The sequence below is a fragment of the Perca fluviatilis genome, chromosome 1, assembly GCF_010015445.1.
Source record: "Perca fluviatilis chromosome 1, GENO_Pfluv_1.0, whole genome shotgun sequence".
NCBI lineage: Eukaryota > Metazoa > Chordata > Actinopteri > Perciformes > Percidae > Perca > Perca fluviatilis.
Window position 1 is genome coordinate 48,224,097 of NC_053112.1, and position 23,139 is coordinate 48,247,235.

The 23,139-nt window shown below is 40.1% G+C and overlaps 1 protein-coding gene across 2 annotated transcripts in view; it reads left to right on the forward strand.

Moving 5' to 3' along the window:
• The window catches only part of neurl1aa (neuralized E3 ubiquitin protein ligase 1Aa), a 106,554-nt gene that overhangs the window by 9,793 nt on the left and 73,622 nt on the right, over nucleotides 1-23,139 (forward strand). For both annotated transcript variants that reach the window (XM_039776742.1, XM_039776668.1), the window contains exons 2-3: nucleotides 10,419-10,669; nucleotides 12,160-12,481. In XM_039776742.1, the coding sequence (XP_039632676.1) occupies nucleotides 10,419-10,669; nucleotides 12,160-12,481 (573 nt within the window). The remainder of the gene's footprint in view (nucleotides 1-10,418; nucleotides 10,670-12,159; nucleotides 12,482-23,139) is intronic.

Here is a 23,139-nt window from a genome sequence, read left to right on the forward strand (position 1 = left end):
GTGGGTTGCGCCCATGAAAAATTTGCCAAATCTTCTCTGCCATTACAGGTTATTTTGCTGTTGCTATTGACACTTGTCACTTGACACAGGAACGTTATGTTCTGCCTACGGCAGTTGGATCGTAGGGTTAAAGTGTGGTGAAGACGCGGAGAACGCTATGCTGATTGCTGCACCCATAGAGTAACCCCTTTTGGTGGAGGCAGTGTGATGGTGTGGGGCGTCATCCTGATAAAGTTCCCTCGGCCTTTGGAATTAAAATAGCCCCACATCATCACATACCCTTCACCATACCTAGAGACTGACACGGTTTTATGTTGGTTAGCCTAATAGTTGGTTTGATTTGCATTGAGAGATGATTTTATGGAAAGTACCCCATACCAATCTCTAGGTATGGTGAAGGGCATGTGATGATGTGGGGCTATTTTAATTCCAAAGGCCAAGGGAACTTTATCAGGATGCATAGTATCCTGGATCCATGAAATAACTGGCCTTTAAAAATAAAAATCTGCCTGCCTCTATGGGAATTTAACATAGGGGTGTACTGACTTTTGTTGCCAGAGGTTTAGACATTAATGGCTGTGTGAGTTATTTTGAGGGGAGAGCACATTTACACTGTTATACAAGCTGTACACTTAATACTTTACATAAAACATGAACAAATACATACAGAGAATGAATGCCATAGAACGTTCTTTTACCATCTAGTTTAACAGTCAGTCATAAGGGAAAAAGAACATAAATAAACCCACGTTTTAAATTACCTGCTATTGGACATGCCATACTCACTGATAACAGAATTTTAGGCAATATCAGAGGTTTTTCCAATACTGGTATCAGTATCAGAACAACTGTATATGTAAGCTATCAAAAGGCAAATAAAAGCAGCCAGTAAGTAACAGCTAATGTATAATAAAGAGTTTTAAATTACAGGATAACCTGATACCGCTCTGACCGGTTTCATTATGGAAACCCCCCACCACGAAACATTACCATGGCCACGAATCATCTGTCAATGCATCAACACTGAAGCAATAGATTTGTCACGATGTTGCCTAGCAGCATGTTAATCCCTTTGGTTACCACCAACATAATGAGTGATGAGCCATAATGAGTTCCTGGTACCTGTCCACAGGTAGAATAGCAGCTACAGTTACTATCACTGCCACAGTGGTAGTCTCCCTGTCTTTGAGCCACACACAGCCTCTTGGGTTCTACACACTCAGCCTATCTGTGTAGCATCTGTCACACATGTACATGCAAGGAACTCTGGAGATCAGGAAGACAGGAAATGCAATACCATGTTAACTATGCTGTAAAGGGCCCCATATGTAAGCTGTGAGCTCATTGAGTACATAAATCCATCTTGCCTGGGCTTCATGCGTCTAAACCTAAATGATAATGTGTGTGATTAATCGTCACTATTAGTATGATTCATTTCACAGTCGGTGTTACATCAGGCTGGAATGGCATTTTGTCATGAGTCAGTGGGACTGAATACATCATCCAGACACTGCTGTGTAAACATCATTAAGATGTTTGTCATTGCCCTCCAGGCTGGTTGGCGGTGTTGTAAATGAAACTGTCAATGGATCTACGGAGAGCAACATCAAATAAAGAACTTAAGAGTAACATTTTACTGGTAATGTTTGCAAAAGACGAAATGCATGCTCTTATCGTTATGATGTGTTAGTGATTGTTATTATTCCCAAGAGAACTACATTTGTGTTAAAGCACAACACTTAACATGAAGAAATAGCTGAATGTATTTTTTTAACAGATTGTTTTGATGTACAGCAGTACATTAGTAACTGACACAAATGGCTACATATGTACAAAGTTTTGTTATTTTATGTTACACCCATAGACCCGAAAAAATAATGGACATACAGTAGCTGTCACCCATTGGTTTGTGGGTTGCTGTTTTGAAGCCAGGAGTTTGAATTTTGGCCATTGTCATCTTGGTAATTTGGAGCCAGAAGTGACCATATTTGGACAAAAGAGCAGAGCTAGGCATGTGTTGTGTATGGTTTAACTGGCACTGTGCTAAGCTAAATGCTAAAAGAGGAGTTTTACCGGCAGGTAAACACGGACCTCCTGGTACTGGTGCCATTCGTCAGCATGTACAGCAGCACACAGAGCTGGGTGAAAATCAGCAGACTTTCTCTTAAGTTACCAGCTAACACTAGCGCTAGCTAGCTAGCTTGGTTGGCAGAACGCTGAACACGACATTTCTAGGCGACCAAAGTGTTCCAATCAACTTTAATGAAGTGAAAAAACACAGTGAGAGGGTCAAAGTTTAGGATGACAACACCCAAAACCAAGTTATTTTAATGTCCACAGTGCCATGGTTAGCATTGTTAAGACCCCGTCATGATTGAGCGGTCTGAAAGCATCCCCTGCATCTATTTTAAAATAAATGGGACCATAATTTACGAAATAAACATCATGCTGTATTGAAGAAGACTCAAAAGTAGCGATTGAGACTATAAACCCCTTATGAACATGTTTATTGAGGTAATAAATCAAGGCAGAAGTAGGCTTCTTTTTGAAGCCAGTGGCGCCCTACTGGAAATGAGATGATGATGATGATGATGATGATGATGATAATAATTTATACTTTATTAATCCCACAAGTGAAATTACAGTTTGTTTACTATGTTGTTATTGTTATACACATTACACACAGGTCTGAATTACACACACATGCTCAGTACCTATACATGCACTAATGGAGCGATGTCAGAGTGGGGGGGCTGCCCATCGAAAGGTGCCCCGAGCAGTTGGGGGTTCAGTTCCTTGCTCAAGAGCACCTTGGCAGACAGAATGCAGGTTTTAGGCACTTCAGCATTGGCTTCACTTTTCAGGCCCAGAAGTCCGCTCGGTTACACGCAACACTAGGCTGCATGCTTGCATATTCCCAAAATGGCTTAGATATTTCCGCTAAGAGGCTATCACAGATCCACACAGGGTGTGTGTGTGTGTGTGTGTGTGTGTGTGTGTGTGTGTGTGTGTGTGTGTGTGTGTGTGTGTGTGTGTGTGTGTGTGTGTGTGTGTGTGTGTGTGTGTGTGTTTTTTTTTTTTTTTTTTTTTTTTTTTTTTTCTCTAATGTCTCAGAGGATGAGTGTTAAGCTGGGCTCTACATAGCAACAAGTACAGGGAGTGGGTTGGTATGTGGGCTACCTGTGCTTCATAAGCTATGCTGCTGTTGTGACTGAATGCTAGAAACTCATCATGTTTCCATGGTGCTAAAATTAGCATTCATGGTTACATATGGTGGCAATCTGGGTTAATGATATCTGCAAGTACTAGTCAACAGAGCAAGTGTGGCTTACAATAGAACATGGATGTTTTAACACAGTTAATTCATTATGCTCTACCTGTTTGGGAATCAGTATACCTCCATACGCTATTTAGTATTCTTTCACAACTCACCACACCCTGCAAATGTTACAGTGCATTCAATCCCAGACCTCATGAGACACATTTAAAAAATACCAAGCTTTGATTATAATATAATTCCACATAATGCTGCTTAACTGTTACCTTTCCATACCAATTCATTTGGAGAATAGCTTTTGCAGTTGTTTCCCAGAACCAGGAAGTAATTTGCCATCCAAACACTGAGCAAATATTTGAATAGTTTTCTCCCACCTATAAAACCCTATTTGCATGGTAAACCACTTAGTTGATGGTTGGTGAGTTACAACTACACAACTCTCTAGATGATAACACACACACACACACAGAGCTCACCTCTCACTCACCGTCGTCAGCCAAATGAAATGGTAAGAGATTAGTTTTGCTCCGCAGAGAAGTCCATTGGCGTATGACAGGTATCAGCCGAACGCAAGCCTGTATTTTGTTGTTATAAATAGGATAAAGACCCTACACTTTGGGGCAGAGGAATACAAGCGTTTCTTCCTGTTTGCTCATAATAAGCCATCCTTGACCTTTGGCAAAATGGCTCCCGTGAGGCTGGTAAAACAGTTTTTACTCATATAACCCGCATAAAGCTGTGTGCACAAACAGAGGTTTTTAAGAGGCGGCTGTCAGATTGATGTTAACAGGATCCATTTTCAAGCTGTGTATATCAAGAGGTCTGTGGACATGAGCATACTCCAGGATTTGTGTTGCTGAGGTTTTTGGAGGACTGAGACCAGCCATTCGGCTTGAGGTGCTTTGGTCTGTCTAATAACTTAAAACTGCAACATGGGATTTAAGGGTACACACAGAATCTTAAACAGTATAACTGCTCGGTGCAATAAGTAGGCCTAGTTTTCTCATCCATAAAAATATTATTTAGCTCAGAATTCTACAAAGTAAATAAAAATCTTAAATTGTATTTTTCTGTCACAGACAGACTACAGCCCTCAGGTTGAACACATATGGGGTGATATTGGTGTTGGCGTTTTGCTACAGGTTATAGGTTGTCTAGATGGTAACCCAAGTTTGCGAAAGTTTTGGGAAATGGTAAAAGTTACTGATTGAGTTATTGAAGGTATTGCTCTTGAATGGTCAAAGGTGCCCTGCCACACAAAACCATTTTTACTTGTATTTTTTTGAAATATGTCAGGTCCATATGTGTTTTGTGTTATGTTGTGAATGGGAAAATGCACTGCTACCTCCTCTGTCAGCTCTAGCCACTGAAAAGAAATAAGCAGAGAAATCAGGCCAATTACAAAAGCTGGTCAGTCTGACATCATGTAGCCTGAGCTCATTACTATTCATTAGCTCGCAGGCTCTCATTGGCTAGCTGTTAGCCAATCGGAGTCAAGCAGCTCCTCTAAAGTAGGACTTAAAGGAACATGCCGACTTATTGGGAATTTAGCTTATTCACCGTAACCCCCAGAGTAAGACAAGTCGATACATACCCTTCTCATCTCCGTGCATGCTATAACACTGTCTGACGGCTCCAGCGGCATCAGCCCATCACAGAACAGGCAGGTGAATGGTTCCAGTAATCCTACTGCTCCGAATAAGTGACAAAATAACGCCAACATGTTCCTATTTCCATGTTGTGATTTGTAGAGTCACAGCGTGTACCAAAAATAACGTAACATGAGACACAGCCATCTTCTAACCGTAAACAAACCGGGAACTAGATTCTCAGGCGGAAGAATATAGTACCTGGGCGGAGTGATATGCTCGCAGCAAGCCTGTCTGAGAATATGGTTCCCGGTTTGTTTACGGTTAGAAGATGGCTGTGTCTCATGTTACCTTGTTTTTTGTACACGCTGTGACTCTAATCAAACATGTAAAAAAAAACATGTTGGCGTTATTTTGTCACTTTTGTCACAATTGGAAGCAGTAGGCTAGTTGGAACCAGTTACCTTCAGGATCTGTGCTGGGCTAAGCTAATGCTGGAGCCGTCAGACAGCTTTACAGCACGCACTGAGATGAGAAGGGTAGCCTATGTATCGACTTGTCTTACTCTGGGGGTTACGGTGAATAAGCTAAATTCCCAATAAGTCGGTGTGTTCCTTTAACAACTGTGTATATTTATCATACTGTACAGCAATAATCTTCTCCCCCACCTCAACATTTTTTAGCCAAACAGTAGAATTAGCACAGTGCTACAAGCTACAAGGTGGCTTACCTGGTACATGCACTTGCACTTCCCTCAATTTATTTCAGAGTACAAACAATTAAAGCAATATTAGTTGATTTAACATTCTGTTCACCTTTTTAAAGATGTTGTGGCAAATGTGTTGGCAAACAGTTGCCTATTTACGCATTCAGCAACATTAGCATTCAATAGATTAATGTAGCTCCAATAATCTCTCTTTTTTCAACCACTCGCTTAAGAACATATTTTTTGTAATTTTTTTTTATAACCGGGTCAATGAAAAGTCATTGACTGTCCGAGAATTAGCTCAATAGCTAAATTTCATCAGCAGTCCCTGTGCAGGCAAATCCATAAAGGAGTTATGGCATCAAATGTTGTGATTTTGGAAAAGAGAATAAACATTATAGTCTATATCTGCATCTACAGCTGCTAAATGCTCCACTTTGTTCACTAGCGAGGTGCTAACGTTGCTGCCATTTGATGCTGAGCAGGTTTTAATGCACCTGACTCCTGGAACAAATTACAGCACTTCCTTAAAAGCAACTCACTTTTTGGACAATTAAGAATTATAGTTTTAAAACCTGCAAACTTGTACTTGCTTTACATAATTGTCCCTTCTTTTGCCTCTGTATAATCCTAATTTATATACATAATTTTCCCAATTGAGAATATTGTATTGTCTTTCCATCTTTCTTGTGATGGTGTATTCTTTTCTGTGTTGTTTGTTGTTTTCTTGGTAATTTGACTCGATGACATTGCAAATGAGGGTCACCCCTCAACAATTTTTTCAGTATAAATAAAGGTTGAATGAATGAATGAATGAATGAATGAATGAATGAATGAATGAATGAATGAAAGGTAGAGTACAATTGGTTTATCTGAGCTTTTTGCAGAAAACTGCTGCAGCTGGACATTACATGATTGTTTTTATTGTAATGAAATTTAGTTCAAGCATAGAAACCATACTCTTCCTCTATCGTGCATGTTAATTTGAATAACAGGAAGGGTCAAAATGTCAGGAAAGCACTTGAAGACACTTAACTTCCATTTTATCCGGTGTAGCTGCTCAATATATCCTCCTATTGACCTGCAAATACAAACACCTGCAAAACTGTGTGGAGTCTTTAAGGATGTGTTGTAGTGAAGATATTTGGTGAAAGAGTGGAGGATTAAAAGAGATCCATCTACCAGAAGGATACAAATAAAGTAAGATGTTAGCTTCGCTCTGTAAACTGATATTCCCCTATTGTTTGATTGGTCTCCCAGAAAAGCGCACACACGCTTAGTTGCAAGGAAGCTACAATCTGAGACTATAAATATCATTCTGTTGTGCCTGAGTAAACAAAAGGCATCTGTTGTGTCCTAGCTGATAGCCACGGAGTGAAAGAGTGCGATGATCAAGACCTTTAGATACAAGGGGGTTGCTAAGTAACATGAATTCACACGTAGCCCGTTTCCCTCAACAGCAGCTGCGCCTCTTTAGAGCCCCGTAATGCATTCAACTCAATCTGCCCAGGACCATGTGCACCACATTCAACAACTGCTCTCCAGTGGCTCTGCCTAAGACAAAAGGCCTCCACAGTGCTCGTAGATTGGGGCCAGATTGAACAGTAGACACGCGTACAGGCGGATAAAACTGGAAGGGTCATTTCTACTTAAACACAGATGAGAGGGAGCGGGCGGAGACAAAGAGCGAGAGAGAACAACAAAGCGTGCAGATTTTTAAGGACTAGCTGCATGGTCTTATCAGGACTCAACAGGACATCTGCTGCCGGCACCATGTTAGCTTTCATCTGTTTGTCCTCTGTGATTATGATAGTGAGTGTAGGGCTGCACATCGCAATATCAACTGGCGCAATATACATATTTTTTCTTTTCCTTGCGAAAGGCTGCAACATATCGCGATGGACACAAAACAGATTATTTTTTTGTGATAGTTGAAATAATGTTCATTTTGTCCATAAAAGAATGTTGGAAACAATTTCCTTTTATTTGTTTTAAATTCAACAAGTGATTTGTTGTATTGTAGAAGAATACTGAAAGCAGCAGAAAGGCAGAACTGAGTACACTTTAATATCTGAAGAACGGAAGAGATTGGAGAGCTTCTTGGAACTTATATTAGTGATTAAAAGACTTCCAGAAGAAGGCTGGACACCAGTTTTTTTGTTTTTTTTTTATATCTTATTCTATTGAGAATGTGCCAGATGCATTAAAGGCATTTTATATATATTTTTCTTAAAGATGAGTGCTTTGGTTTCTTCCTTGATGTCGATTACAATATATTGCATACTTTCCTCATATCATGCAGCCCTAATAGTATGAGTCCAAAGCACCATTAACTGATTATCAACTATCATTTTACTTTGACATTTTCAATTTTGGCCATCTATATTTTGTAAGTGAGCACCTGGCATAGGTAGGAACAAAAGTTATTAAGTGCTCTCTAAAAACAGTGGTTCTCAACTTGGGGTCCCGACCATCAAGGGGGTCCCTAGATAATTTCCAAGGGGTCGCTAGATGGTTGTGGAGGAAAAAATAATTTTTTTTTTTTTTTACATTATCACCTATACAATGATATAGGCAGTATTGGAAGCATTTCCGATACTGGTAATGGTTTTAGAAGAACTCTATCTTATATATTGATGGTCTATGTTTTCTTATTCCTTTGGTGTTGAAATGTTTCCAGCATTGCTGACTGAGTTTGATTGGAGAAAAAAAAAATCAAGTAACTGATACATCAGGGTAAACATCGGGTTTTGCTGATGTTTATGCTGATGTATCAGTTTCTTCCAACTGAAGACTTTGGGTTTCTTTCTAGCCAAATTATACAGGGAGAAATTAATCAAATAAGAGACAGACAATTTCTCCACTGACAGTAGGAATGGGACTCTCAACAATCCCAGTTGCCTGGTTGTAATAACCTGCTGGATATAAAATATCCAGGTGAGAAATGTGGATCACTAACTGATGTCAAATTAGACCAGACAAGTGGAGAGAAAGTGGGCACAACAAAAATGAAACCCCCACCACAAAATACTGGAATGTTCAAACACAAATACCGAAACGTCTGGAAATCATTTCACATCCCAAAATGAAGATATATAACATTTGAAGGAACATCAGATTGTGGAATTATTTTAGCTTTCTCTGTCGCGGCCAAAAGCTTCAGCTCACTTTCAGAATACTAATTTAGTCATTTTAATTTGGCAGTTACCAGCTCTGGAAAATCTGTGAAATTGCTCCAGCACACGGATTTTCTAGTAGCTCCTTAGGTGGTGTGGTCAAACCACCTCAGCCAGACTCCATTCAGACACATTTACTGGCCATGCATCTAATTATGAAGGCAGTGGAGCCAATGCAAGATGAAACTATTTGGCTGGTTAGCATTTTTGCGCCACTGTCTTTTATACAAGAAAAATGTCTTGATCTCAATTTGAATTAAGCCAAATAATGGACCTCTCCAATTTACCTACGCACACGTGTATGGCCGGGATTAGTAACTGGATGTCTCAAAACGTTTTTAAATTAAATCTGATTTTCACTGATTTTCGCCCAATATCAGGTCTCCACTAGTCTCGCACTGCCAGACCTTCCTCCACAGCGCTGTAGAGTAAGGTCTGACTACACCACAGATACATTCTGGGATAGGAGAAAAAAAAAACGGTTGTTTGCATTTCCTTAAACCAATCACAATCGTCTCGGACTGCGCTAAGTACCAGACACAGCAACGGTGGCTCTGCTAAATAATCTCAGGAAGGAACTTGTTTTGGTGGAACATTTGCACCTTGCAAAAGAAAATGAAGTTAAGTGTTGACACAAAACGGTAACATGAGCTATTTAAATTAGCTGATACATGGTTAAACCTCATTGGCTCTTACCAGTGTATCTCCGTGTCACACAGCAATCCCACCAATCGGTCCCAAAACATCCCATTTAGAGAGGAAATGCCCTAAACATATTCTTTATAAATCTTTACAATCATTCCCTGAAAGAACCAAGCAGGCCTGTCTTGTTGAACGATCCATATTTTCTTCAAAACTTGCCGTTTTTACATATTCAGTTTACTGTCACAGAGGAGTGAAGAAACTAGAAAATATTCACATTTAAGCAGCTGGAATCAGAGAATTGCTACTTTTTTCATAAAAAAAAAAAAAAACTTAAACCAATCTATCTCTTTTCTTAATGTGTCTGTGCTTGAACCATGTGCTCTATTTTGAGTAGTGATGCCTCTAAATCGTTGTGGTGTAATGTTCATGGTATACTCGTCTCTTGTTCTTGTTACCTTTTTATCTTTTGTAAACTACTTTGTAACCTAGGGTTTCAGAGGTACTATAGAAATAAAACGTGACTTACTTACTTACCTAATATGTATGTGGCATGTAATATGTTGAAACTGCATTATACTGCCAGCCAGCGCATGGCTTCTACTAAGCGAATGGCTCCCAGTCAACATGGACTATCTTATCCCAACCATTGGCTTTCTAACGTGCTGTCTGTCTGGGAACAGTTCACTATGTGAATAACTGAGGAGCATAATTTTCTGTCTTGTACATGTGTTGCAATCTAGACCTTCATGGACATTTGCCTTTCACCCTGCAGGGCCCAAACGTGATTATGGCTGATTAGTTTATTACTCCCTTGCTCACAAATAATCAACAAAGAACCCAAATAGAAGGACTCTGAAATCTTAGATTATGCGGTAATATCTGTGATATAGAGCTTTTCATAAAATTTTAAAGGGACGCATCAGACTCTAATTACATTGACTAACCCTAACCTCCTGCTCCTAATTAGGACATTTGTTTTTTTCACAGTGAAGCTCAACTCTCTTTTTTGCCTCGCTCTGCCTCAGACTCCCTCGGTGGCCCGTTCCCGTCCACGTCCCACCGATGCCACCACAAACCCAAGAGGTGCCTGCCTATCCAGTGTGGCAGCGTTGGTGGGCCCCTTCACATCAGCCCACTTCTCTTCCATCCAAACGCGAAGGGATCCCAAATCGTCATGGACAGTGTCCAGAAGACAGTCAAGAGGCAGGCCAGTTTCTGCAACGCCATCACCTTCAGCAACAGGCCCCTAGCGCTGTATGAGCAAGTCCGCCTCAAGGTATTTAATGTCTGAATGGAGCACTCCTAAAAAGTCTAGGGAGCTTTTAAACCGTCAAAACTATTGTACTGCTTTTATCTAAATTTGAGTTCCTCAATGAAGTACAAAATAACAAACAAAAAACCTTTAAATACAAGAATAAGCAACATAAATAAATACTCTGAAATAGAGTAGAAATGAGCTAAATGCTCCTTGTGGGGTACAGCTACACTGTCTGCATTAGTTGTCAGTTTTCCTCTATAATACCATTCAAATTCCATTTGTTATTTTTTTTAATATTCAAATAATTTTCGAATATTTAATGCTCAAATGCAGCCTGTTAAATATGTACTACACTACTCAGGCTTACGCATTGTCAATGCATGTGGTTGATGTTACACGTTTTGTCCCCCAGAGGAAATTCCAACATTAGCCTGGCCTTGAAGGGGACCTACGTCATGGTGCATTGCATATCTAGCACGCCGCCCTCTGTTTACATTATTTCCACCACGAGCACACAGCTAACAACATTGATAACTATGCCAAACTGTGCTGTCACTACTATTTTAGTGATTTATAAGCAACCTGTTTCTTGCAGATTGTCACGTTACCGAGAATACAGCTATTAGAAGGTAATATATGAAGTCGAAGCTAACTGTGACAGCTGTAGGGCAGCTAACATTAACCTTAGCTGTCTCCATCAAGCTCCCAGCTAAGCTCCTATACTTCGCGACCCAGTTAGGAAACCAGAACAAACTATCTAACTAATGATAACATAAGCATTTTGGCTCAGTGGATGTCGATTTTAAAGTCATGTTAAAACTATTTCCCATCCTTCCGATTTCCAGCTGCAGCCTGTCACTCCCCCTGTACTAATGTTACTCGGTATGTAACGTTAGCTCACAATACCTTGTGTTTCTCACTCAAGCTGACTTACTGTTCATTGGACGTGACATGAGAATAGGGAGATTAGCTAACATTAGCCAACCTATTTATGAAAATAATCACATTCGAATTGTAATTTCAGCATTCAAATTGTATTCATTTTTTTGCTATTCGAATTATATTCAACTTTCGGAATTCGTTCCAACAGCCTGGGACTTATATTTCCTGGATACCTCTTCTAGTTTGTCATAATGGAGGAGGTTGTCTGGGATTCTAATCCTGTGTGAATCTATCATGTTTGAAATTAGTTGAGTAAAAATTCAACCGCAAATGACCGACCATATTTTGCCAAACACAGAGGTTGTGTGCTAATATTAGTCCGGTGTGGCAGACATGGGGGGAGGGGGGTGGTAATTTCTAAATAACACAAGGCCCACTGGTAATTCTTGTCCCGTCATATAGGGCTTATGAAGTTAGGCTTATACAGTGAAGTAGAAGTTGAGAGTTGGGGGTGATCTACAGCCTCATGTCAAATGGCAGTTTGCACTATTTACATCAAATTTCTAAGAAATAATTTATATTTCTAAATAATGAAAATAAACCACATTTGGTTCTCTTCTCCCCAGATTACTAAAAAGCAGTGTTGCTGGAGCGGGGCTTTACGTCTGGGCTTCACCGCCAAAGACCCCTCCAGGATAAACCCCGACAACCTTCCCAAGTACGCCTGCCCCGACCTGGTGTCCCAGAGCGGCTTCTGGGCCAAGGCCCTGCCCGAGGAGTTTGCCAACGAGGGCAGCGTTATCGCCTTCTGGGTTGACAAGAAAGGCAGAGTCTTCTACCGCATCAACGAGTCCAGTCCCATGCTGTTCTTCAGTGGAGTGCGCACAGCTGAGCCCCTCTGGGCCCTCATTGATGTTTATGGTCTGACCCGCGGAGTGCAGCTGCTAGGTAAGAAGAATAAAACGCAGAGCTGAATTACCAAGCAGGCAAAACTGCCCCGGGGACCCAGACCCTCGGGGGCCCTAAAAATAAATGAGTTTGTAAGTGTGTAATATTTTAATTAACTGAGTAATATAAACCAAAATGGAAAGGGGTTTACCAGAATAGTATATATTACAGGATATATAAAAGAATATGATAAGGTTATGTTCTGGACTATTTTCTTTATGAAATAAAAGGAAATCTTTTCTAACAGTTTTATTGAACAAATTGAACGTTAAATTGAACACAAAAGGATCCACTGAAAAAGGATGACAGTTACATTTTAAAGTGCTGTTTTCTGCTGATATTTTCTTTCAACTAACACAAAACATCTCGTAGTGTCTATCGTGTCTATGTCGCAGCCTTTCATGATGTGTATATTGCGCCAGTTGCTATTGCAATGACAGTACAAAAATGATATACTGTGCAGCCCTAGTAGCAAACAAGATTAAATGGTTTGTGCATGCAACATTCTGAATTGCAAAAATAAAAGGACAATGAAGATACACACAGTTTTCAACACTACTGCTGGACAATACAGACTCCAGTTGCTATCAACTGGTATTGCTAACAATGGCTAACCTGGCTAGAACCCTGCAGAAAAAGTTTGGGAACCACTAGTATAAGGTAGAAAAGTATGGCTCACCAGTCCACAGTACCTCAAGGCCTGATACTGTGTTTTTGCAAACGATATGTGACTGGTGTCCTCCCAGTAAAAAGTGTTCTGCTTATGACAAGTGGACAATCAAACTTTTTTATTTAAAGTCTTGTCTTCAATTATACCTTGTAATAACCCTAATAATAACTAATTATGTCAGTTTCCTGTATTTTGACACAATCTTTTACCAAAGAATCAACAATTGTGATCTAGGGATGTCCCGATCACAGTATCTGATCCGATTTTGGCATTTTTTTTACTAATAGGGGATCGGCATTCACCCCATTTACCTTACTCCGATCATGTACATCAGCTTGTAGTGATTGCTGCCTTTAATCACACACACCCTGTGCCACAGACACACTGCCAGACCGCCTGGATGCCGGCATTTTCAAACCAAGGAGGAACGCGGCCACTCACCAGTGTCCGTCCAGAGAGTGTCTCGTAGCTTGCCAGCCCTCGGCAACGAGTAAAAAAGTCTGTCTTTCTTAGTCATCTGTTTTTTACAGAAGCATACAGTATTACTCCAATTCTCCACACTTCTACCGTGATTCCACCAGGAAACCACCACGCTTACAGGCTGTTATTCCCTGGAGCCGGCATTGGTAAACACGAGAAGAAAATCAAAAGATTGACAATTAACCACAAGAGGCGTCACTAAGTTTAGTTTTCGTTGAACAGCAGGGGAACTTGAGACTTGAACTTGAGTTTATTCTTTGGTTGGAGGTTTGCTGGGATCCTAAAGTGAACTCTTCTGGTGTTGAGAGAAAAGACTCACTTGCTGCACGAAGTTAAATGTATTAAGCTTAAACAATTTTGTGTTGCTTTGTTTACTTTTGTAAACCAAAAAAACGGTGTGCAGCTCTATTATCTGAGCAAATACAAATATCGGATCGGGACTCGGTATTGTCAGATATTCAATTATTAAAAAATCGGACCGGATAGGGGGGTCAAAAAAGCTGATCGGGATATTCCTATTGTGATCATTTTTCTTCACTATTTCTTCCTTAATGCAGTTAAGGTATTTATTTCTCAAGGTGACAAAGCAGGTTTTCTTTCTAGAGGTTACCCTTTCTGTCTTTGTGTACAGCAAAGCTTTCCATGAAGCAATGGAATAACAATGAACAAAGGCTATCTATATCTGACCAATATTTGGCCCCCATGTTTACACAAAAGCAGAGAAGGGGGGGCTGTGCATTATGAAGGTATGCTGGGTGGCTTAGCATGCATATCACAAAGGCATAGCCCAGGATAGTATGGGCCAGGCTTTGATGTGAGAGAATGTATACACACGTTTCTTTTTGCTGGCGATTCAGTGCTGTCATCCCCTCTGCTGCTGCTGTAAAAATAGACCACATGTCCCATAGATAGCCCTTTTGATTGTATTTGTATACTGTGTTGATGGATATCTTGAGGGTGGTGGGGGTTGGATGTTTAGTGTGTACATCATCAGCATAGTATCACGATATTTTCCGTAGCAATACTGTATCGATACACAGAAGTCAAGTATCTATCTTCTGTTATTGGAATTGCACATTCAAATTTAACATTTCGGTACTAGAATAATAAAACCAACAGCTTCTTTTAGTCCACTAGATGGTGCAGTTGAGTTTTTTTGGTGACCGTCGGCGTGCATGAGGGAAGTTGGTAATATAATAGTCTATATCCACGAAGTTCCACTTCCGGGATTTCTAACCCTATCCCTAACCCGGTGCCACCGGAAATTCCAGCCGGTTTTCACTTTTTACCTTCCTGTTTCTTTGTGTTGTAATTTTAAACTCCGGTGGATTTGTGAGGACTATGGTTAACTGCTCCTCAGATCTCTGCAGGGTAAATCCAGACAGCTATCTAGACTATCTGTCCAATCGGAGTTTTCTGTTGCACGACTAAAATTACTTTTTAACGTACACATGTTGTCGTGGAAGTTTTCCTTGAAGCAGCAGAGTTAGTGATATTCATGATAAAATCAAAACGAACTACTGTTTGAGAATTAAACCAAAGTTTGGTCTTTGAGTATTTATTTACATTTGCAAATGGAGAAAACACAGTTTCAAAGGTACACGCAGCACAACTGAAAATGTCTTTCTAACCTAAAGTCTAAACATCCAAACATCATATAGTGAAGAAAGTCCGTTAAGCCACCCCTCTAAGTTTATCTTTTAGCATGGCCATAATCAAGAAGAGGACATCATTACAGTCACACCATTGTCTCACCTTCCCCTTTGCTCTCTGTTCCTAACATTAGCCTAAACAACAGTTTATCTCAGGAGACAGAAAGCTACGTAGTTCTCACTGTTGTAAACAATCATCGGCCTTCTCCACTTCTATCTAAGCAAAAGACAACAATGTGAGAAGGTTCAGGCTAGTAGAACTAAATAACTCTACTGGGCTATAGTTCACGGTTGCCAACTATTTCACTTGGAGCCTTTTGAATCTACACATGAAGAAGCTAAATCTTGTGGTGTTCTAAAACAATCAAACCAATGGTTAATATCATTAAACAAATGGTTAAAATAAAATTTGCCACCACAATGTTCCACCAAAACAAGTTCCTTTCCGAGAAGGAATTTTTGCAGAGGCACCGTGGCTCGGTCCGGCGCTTAGTGCCGCCCAAGACAATTGTGATTGGTTTAAAGAAATGCCAATAAACCAGAGCACGTTTGTCTCCCATCCAGGAATGCTGTGTGGACTTGCCAAACCCTCCTCCGCAGCGCCGTGGAGGAAGGTCTGGCAATGCGAGATTAGTAAAATAATGACGGCGGCATTAGAGAAAGAAATCAGGAAAGCACTATCCGCGTTTAAATCCAATGTATGGACTTATTTTTTTAAAAGGAGGGGACAACCAAGTAAATTATCTTTTTAGATGAAAACAGTTTTCCTTTGTGGATTTAATTTGAAGTTGGGGAAAAAAGTTATAAATTGCAATATATCGCAGAATATCGCAGTATGTTTAAAATCGCAATAATATCGTATCATGGGGCCTCTTGTGATTCCCAACCCTAATAAAAAGTCGCACTTATAAAAAATAATAAATAAATTATTTTATTTTTATTTTTTGGGCATTTTTAGGCCTTTATTCTATAGGACAGCTGAAGTCATGAAAGGGGAGATAGATGGGGAATGACATGCAGCAAAGGGCCACAGGTCGGATTCAAACCGCGGTCGCTGCGCAGAGGAGTAAACCTGTATACATGGGCGTGCGCGCTACCAGGTGAGCTACCCAGGTGAGCTACCCAGGTGCCCTTATGGTTCATAATTTAACGTTCTGTTGCCATATTTAAGTCTGTCGTAATAAATTACTGTGTGCAGATACAAAAAAACATTAGATAATAGGATATGCAGAAAACTGTTCCTATATCAAATTGCAGAAGCCTACTAGTTGCGCGTACCACCCCAAGGTTTGCTCTGATTTCCATCTCCGTAAGGCGTCTTTCAGAGAGATGTCTGATCCCTATGAAACACTGCTCCCAGCACAAGTTCAGTCAAAAACCGGGCTTCTCCTTAGCCATACTTAAGTCATTTCTACTGTCTTTTTTACAGTCAGGCCATATGCAGGGCTGCCTACAGAGTAGTGCTCATGTTCCTCAGGGGGCCAACTGACTGACATCTGCCCCCACAAACAGGGGCCTGTTCAGAGGGGTGGAACACTACTGAAGGTCAAGATAGAAATGCATCAGCCATACTAGACACGGCCCATTGTGAAGCTGAATGGCCAATTGTGTCAGCTCTGTGCATCATGTTTCTGTGTGCAACGCTTCATGAACCTTTCCCTATCCTTGGATAAGCCCTTGGGCTTCCACATCTGAGGCCTTTCCCTCGCTTTCACTCCTTATTATATCTGGCATTTGAGGAGCAGTTTTTTTTTTTATTTTTTTATTTTATGAGCCTCAGATTCTCAATCAAACCCACAGCTTGGGAAGTGGTAAAGATGCAGCATTTCCTTTATTACTTGCAATTCCTTCTAAATGTTCCAATACCTAAGTAGACATCTTAGAACACATTAAGCTGTAGCTACTGCTGAAAAAGGATTTGTTACAATTGTAGACGTTTATCTTTAAACCCCTTTTTACTTAAACGTAGATCTTTTATCACACTCTCACTCAAAATCGTCAATTCTCCCCAGCATACACCTCTATTCTTTGCCGATGTGATGACCAAATTTCCCCAGTAGGATCAATAACATTTTATATTCTCTCCATTTCAGCGTTTTTCAGCGGTGAGTGCGATTATACATTGTGCCTCCTTGGAAATACTATAATCCTTGCTACATAAAGATGGAATTAAACTCTACGGTGGATCAAGTTTCTAGCTTAAAGCATTTTGTACAGCTTGTGTATGTCAGCCTTTCATAATGTAAATTAGCGAGGGGCCCTCTGGTTGTATCTCTAGTGTCTCCATTCAGCAGGGATACGCTATACACACAAACATGCACACTTCACCTTCAAAAGCAGCTTTCACTGCCTATTCAAATGAATCTACACGTCTTCATATCACTTGATCAGGGTCATATCAAAATTGTAGTAGTAGTGTGTATTGTGTCTTAACTGATTTTAGACAGGTCTTAATTTTCCTACGTCCATGTAACTCTACCTTTAATGCTTATTAAAGCGCTCAGCGCTTTAGAATGTTTTTTTTTTTTGTGTGGATTCTGTGGTGTTGTAGTTCTTTCTTTCGCTAGTTCAAATATATGTAAAGATGTATTACGACTACAAATAAGGCCAACATGCAACTTATATTGCAGCCAATCAGCTTTCGTGTTATTGACTCAAATCTCTTTCGGATTGTACCACAGACATCAAACAGATTTTATTCTTCAGCTATTGGAAAGTGCAAATTTAGGGCTTTGTTAAAGCCAGTTGCTAACAACATATCTGAAGCCTACTGCTTCTCATGCAATAAAAGCAATTCATTTTACGTGCATTTTGTAAATACGTCTTAAATTTAATTCATAAAGGTCTTAAAAATGTAAATTTGACTTGGTGAAACCTGCAGAAACAGTGTTGATATGCTTTTCCATCCAGCTGTTGCATTATGTAGCTCGTCTTATGCCATCCATTTCATTTAACGTCTCCTGTGTATTCTCCGCTCACAGTTGGTATATATTATAACAGAGAGACACAAATGAACAAGAACAAAAACCCTCTCCCACCCCCCACCCTCTGCGTTCTCGAGGAAAACAAAACAAACAAACAAACAAACAAACAAACCGAAACCACACCTTGCCTAGTCACTCTCCTCTAGTTCTTGTGGGGCTGAGGTCATTAGGACTGATATTTGTGTTGCTGTGCTTTTCCAATTTCAATTTCAATTCAATTTAGCTAGGTTAGTAACAAGCAGTTCTGGGGCAGGATGCATACAAAAGGAAACAAGTGAAAACAGAGATGAGAGAGCAGCTCAGTGTCTCATAGGAAGGAAGGAACTTACCCGGTAGTCTAGAATTATAATAGCATAACTAAAAGAGGCAGGTTAGCTTGGAGAGAAGTGCCAGATCGGGCTTGAACTCTCCTCTGCCGGATTGGGCTGTACTGGCCTGCCTCCCTCTACTCTCTCTATATTATTGATTATATGAAAAATAAATCTGATGACTACGAAGAGAAGCAGGTGGGCCGGGTTAGGCGGACGCTGCAACTCCTCACTCCCTAACTATAAGCTTTATCAAAGAGGAGGGTTTTCAGTTTACTCTTAAATGTGGTGACGGTGTCTGCCCCCCGAACCCAGACTGGGAGCTGGTTCCATAGGAAAGGAGCCTGGTAGCTGAAGGCTCTGGCCCACAGTCTACTTTTAGAGACTCTAGGAACCACAAGTAACTCTGCATTCTGGGAGCCCAGTGCTCTAGTGGGACAATAAGGTACTAGGACTGTTCTAGATAGGATGGTGCTAGACCATTTAGGGCTTTGTAGGTCAGGAAAAGGACTTTAAAGTCAATCCTGAATTTTACAGGAAGCCAATGCAGAGAAGCTAATACAGGAGAAATCTGATCTATTTTCTTAGTTCTTGTCAGAACACGTGCTGCAGCATTATGGATCAGCTGGAGAGTCTTAAGGGACTTATTTGAGCAACCTGACAGTAGGGAATTACAATAGTCCAGCCTGGAAGTAACGAATGCATGGACTAGTTTTTCAGTATCGTTTTGAGACAGGATATTCCTAATTTTGGCAATGTTACGAAGATGGAAAAAGGCTGTTCTTGAGCTTTGTTTTAGATGGGCATTAAAGGATATATCCTGATCAAAAATAACTCCTAGATTTCTGACAGTAGTGCTGGAGGCCAGGGCAACACCATCCAGAGTAGCTATATCTTTAGATAATGAATTTCAGAGGTGTTTAGGGCCCAGCACAATAACTTCAGTTTTGTTAGAGTTTAACATCAGAAAATTGTAGGTCATCCATGATTTTATATCTTTAATGCATGCTTGAAGTTTATCTAACTGACTGGTTTTGTCTGGTTTGATTGACAAGTATAATTGGGTGTCATCCGCATAACAGTGAAAGTCAATTGAGTGTTTCCTAATAATATTACCAAGAGGAAACATATATAAGGAGAATAGAATTGGTCCAAGCACTGAGCCTTGTGGAACGCCATGGCTAACTTTAGCGTACTTGGAGGATTTATCATTAACATTAACAAATTGAGATCGATCAGAGAAATAGGACTTAAACCAGCTTAGTGCGATTCCTTTAACGCCGACTAAGTGTTCCAATCTCTGTAACAGGATTGTATGGTCAATAGTGTCAAATGCAGCACTAAGATCTAGTAAAACGAGTATGGAGACAAGTCCTCTGTCTGCAGCAGTTAGAACGTCGTTAGTAATTTTCACCAGTGCCGTCTCTGTGCTATGATGCTTTCTAAATCCTGATTGAAAGTCTTCAAATAAACTGTTGCTATGGAGAAAATCACATAACTGATTAGCAACCACCTTCTCAAGGATCTTGGAGAGAAAGGGAAGGTTAGATATAGGTCTATAGTTTGCTAAGACCTCAGGATCGAGGGTGGGTTTTTTCAGAAGAGGTTTTATCACAGCTACTTTAAATGACTGCGGTACATAACCTGTTAATAGAGACATATTGATCATATCTAGTAGTGAAGTGTTAACCACGGTTAATGCTTCTTTGAGTAGCCTCGTTGGGATGGAAGAGACAGGTAGATGGCTTAACTGAAGATACCTTTACCATTAATTGTTGAAGGTCGATAGGATAAAAGCAATCTAAGTATATGTAAGGTCTAGTCGTTATTTCTAAGAGTCCTGCGTTGAAAGGTGAACCGTTAGAAGTTGAGGGCAAAAGGTGATGGATTTTATCTCTAATTGTTATAATTTTATCATTAAAGAAGCTCATGAAGTCATCACTACTCAGAGCTAGAGGAATAGAAGGCTCACTAGAGCTGTGACTCTCTGTCACCCTGGCTACAGTGCTGAAAAGAAACCTTGGGTTGTTCTTGTTTTCTTCTATTAATGATGAGTAATAGTCTGATCTAGTATTTCTGAGGGCCTTCCTATAGGTTTTCAGACTGTCTTGCCAATCCAAACGAGTTTCTTCCAGTTTGGTGGAACGCCATTTACTTTCAAGTTTTCGCAAGATATGCTTTAATTTACGAGTTTGGGAGTTATACCAAGGTGCAAGTTTCCTTTGCTTCATCATCTTCTTTTTGAGGGGAGCAACAGAATCTAAAGTAGTCCGTAGGCAGGCCGTAGCACCATCTACACAATTGTCAATTTGAGAGGGACTAAAGTTTACATAAAGGTCCTGTATTAAAGCACGGTAATGAGTTTAGTGCTGTTGGAATATCTTCCTTAAATGTAGCTATAGCACTGTCAGATAGGCATCTAGTGTAGAAGCTTTTATCTAATTTCGTATAATCGGTTATTAAGAATTCGAAAGTTATTAAGAAGTGGTCTGATAATAAAGGATTTTGCCGGAATACTAATACATCTTCAATTTTGATGCCATATGCCAGCACAAAGTTGAGGGTGTGGTTAAAACCGTGCGTGGCCTCATGAACACTCTTGAGTGAAACCAATTGAATCTAATAATGAGTTGAAAGCAGTACTAAGGCAATCATTGTCAACGTCCACATGGATATTAAAATCACCTACAATAAGTTCTTTGTCTGATTTTTAGGACTACATATGATAAAAACTGAGAATTCCGATAAATTCAGAATATGGACCTGGTGCTCGGTAGACAACAACCAATATAATTGGCTGTACTGATTTTCATGTTGGATGTTGAAGATTAAGAACAAGGCTTTCAAAAGAGTTATAATTTAGTTTAGGTTTAGGATTAATTAACAGGCTTTAATCAAATATGGCTGCAACTCTCCCTCCTCGGCCTGAGCTTCTAGGTATTTGGGTATTAATATGACTGGGAGGAGTGGCTTCATTTAGACTAACATATTCGTTATGGCCCAGCCAGGTTTCAGTAAGACAGAATAGATCAATTTGATTATCGGATATCAATTTGTTTACTAGTACTGCTTTAGAAGATAGAGATCAGAGGGGTATTGCACAAAACCAGGATAAGGGATTAAGCTGGGATATTCAGGTTATCCTGGATGAATTTAGCTTTGACTTGGTTGCACAAAAGCAGGTTGAATTAAACCCAGCCAAGTAGCGATTGCATTTTGCAAGCTAGCCGGTTCGAAGCAGGCTAACAGGCAGGCTAAGATTAATCCTGGAGTCTGATGAGTTAAATCAGCTGCCGCTCTGATCCGAAATAAACGTGTTTAACAGTTATTCCGTTGTCTTCTGAATGTGTTCTGCTTCATTTTATTAACATGCATTACTTGTCACTATTGCTGTCACGAGTTTGATTTAAATCCTACTACTGCAGTTGTTGAGATGGTAATGGTAAAAACTGGGATGATACGGAGGAAATGGGCTTTTCCTCCGCTGCTTTCCCCGTGAAATGTGCCCCCGCCCGTGCAACGCGGTGGGGGGGGGCCAGGGGGATCCTCCCACACCGTGCAGCGGATTCTAAAAGCGGACTTTTAGCATCAATAACGATGACTATGGCACCTGATCAAACGTCCTTTTTTACCAAATGGGAGTGAGAATGTGTTGGAATGCCACAAAGCTTCTTAATCATTTTATTTTGGTGCTGTCACTTGTCATCTTGGAGCTTGGGAGTGAGAAAAAAAAGATATGCTTACAGTGTGTATTGAAGTCACTTCTTTTTCTAGTTTTTGTCCAGTCATGTTTGTTCTTTATGAACATTAATTGTAGAAAGATATTTAGAATTTGACATAGCTTATGGAGATCTGTGCATATGGTTGTAAAACATATTCTCGCATTATGAATAAGCTTTGAAATTAAGCCTAGTCCTTATAAATTTCCCAGGAACAAGAATTATTATTTTTTTATTTATATAGTGCTTTACAGGCTACTCAAAGACACTTTACACTAAAACCAGCACATTTAGCACATAAAAACAGATACAGCAATAAAACCAACACATAAAACAAGCATATTAAAGCAATTAAAACGTGGAGTGACTAAGTAGATTTTTTTTAAATCCATACGTATTCAGTCGGTCCGCTATTGTCCGTTTGGCTTTTTTTTCCGTTTGATAACAGCTGTATTTCCCTTTTTGCATATTATATGTTTCACCTCCTCCTAAATTTCCATTAGAAGCTGCTGCTCAACGGGTGAAACATGTGCTGCACACGTCTTTTCCATTTCTGCATCAGTAAATCTGTGATCGATACCGTGGTCTATTTAAGAAATCCGTGAACGTGCACTTATCCCAGCTATGTACACCTGGCTTGACATAGCTTCACCTTCTCATCCTGGCTCGGCAAACGTGCAACCGATTGAGCCGCGATGAGTGGATCACACTAAGTCAAGCTGCGCTTTTTCATTTATCCTGGATTTCTTTATTCTACTTTAGTGCAACAGGCCCCTGATATTTAATAGTCCACATCTAATTTTCCTATCCTTTTCTATCATTGCAGTGGTAGTTTTAATTCCAAT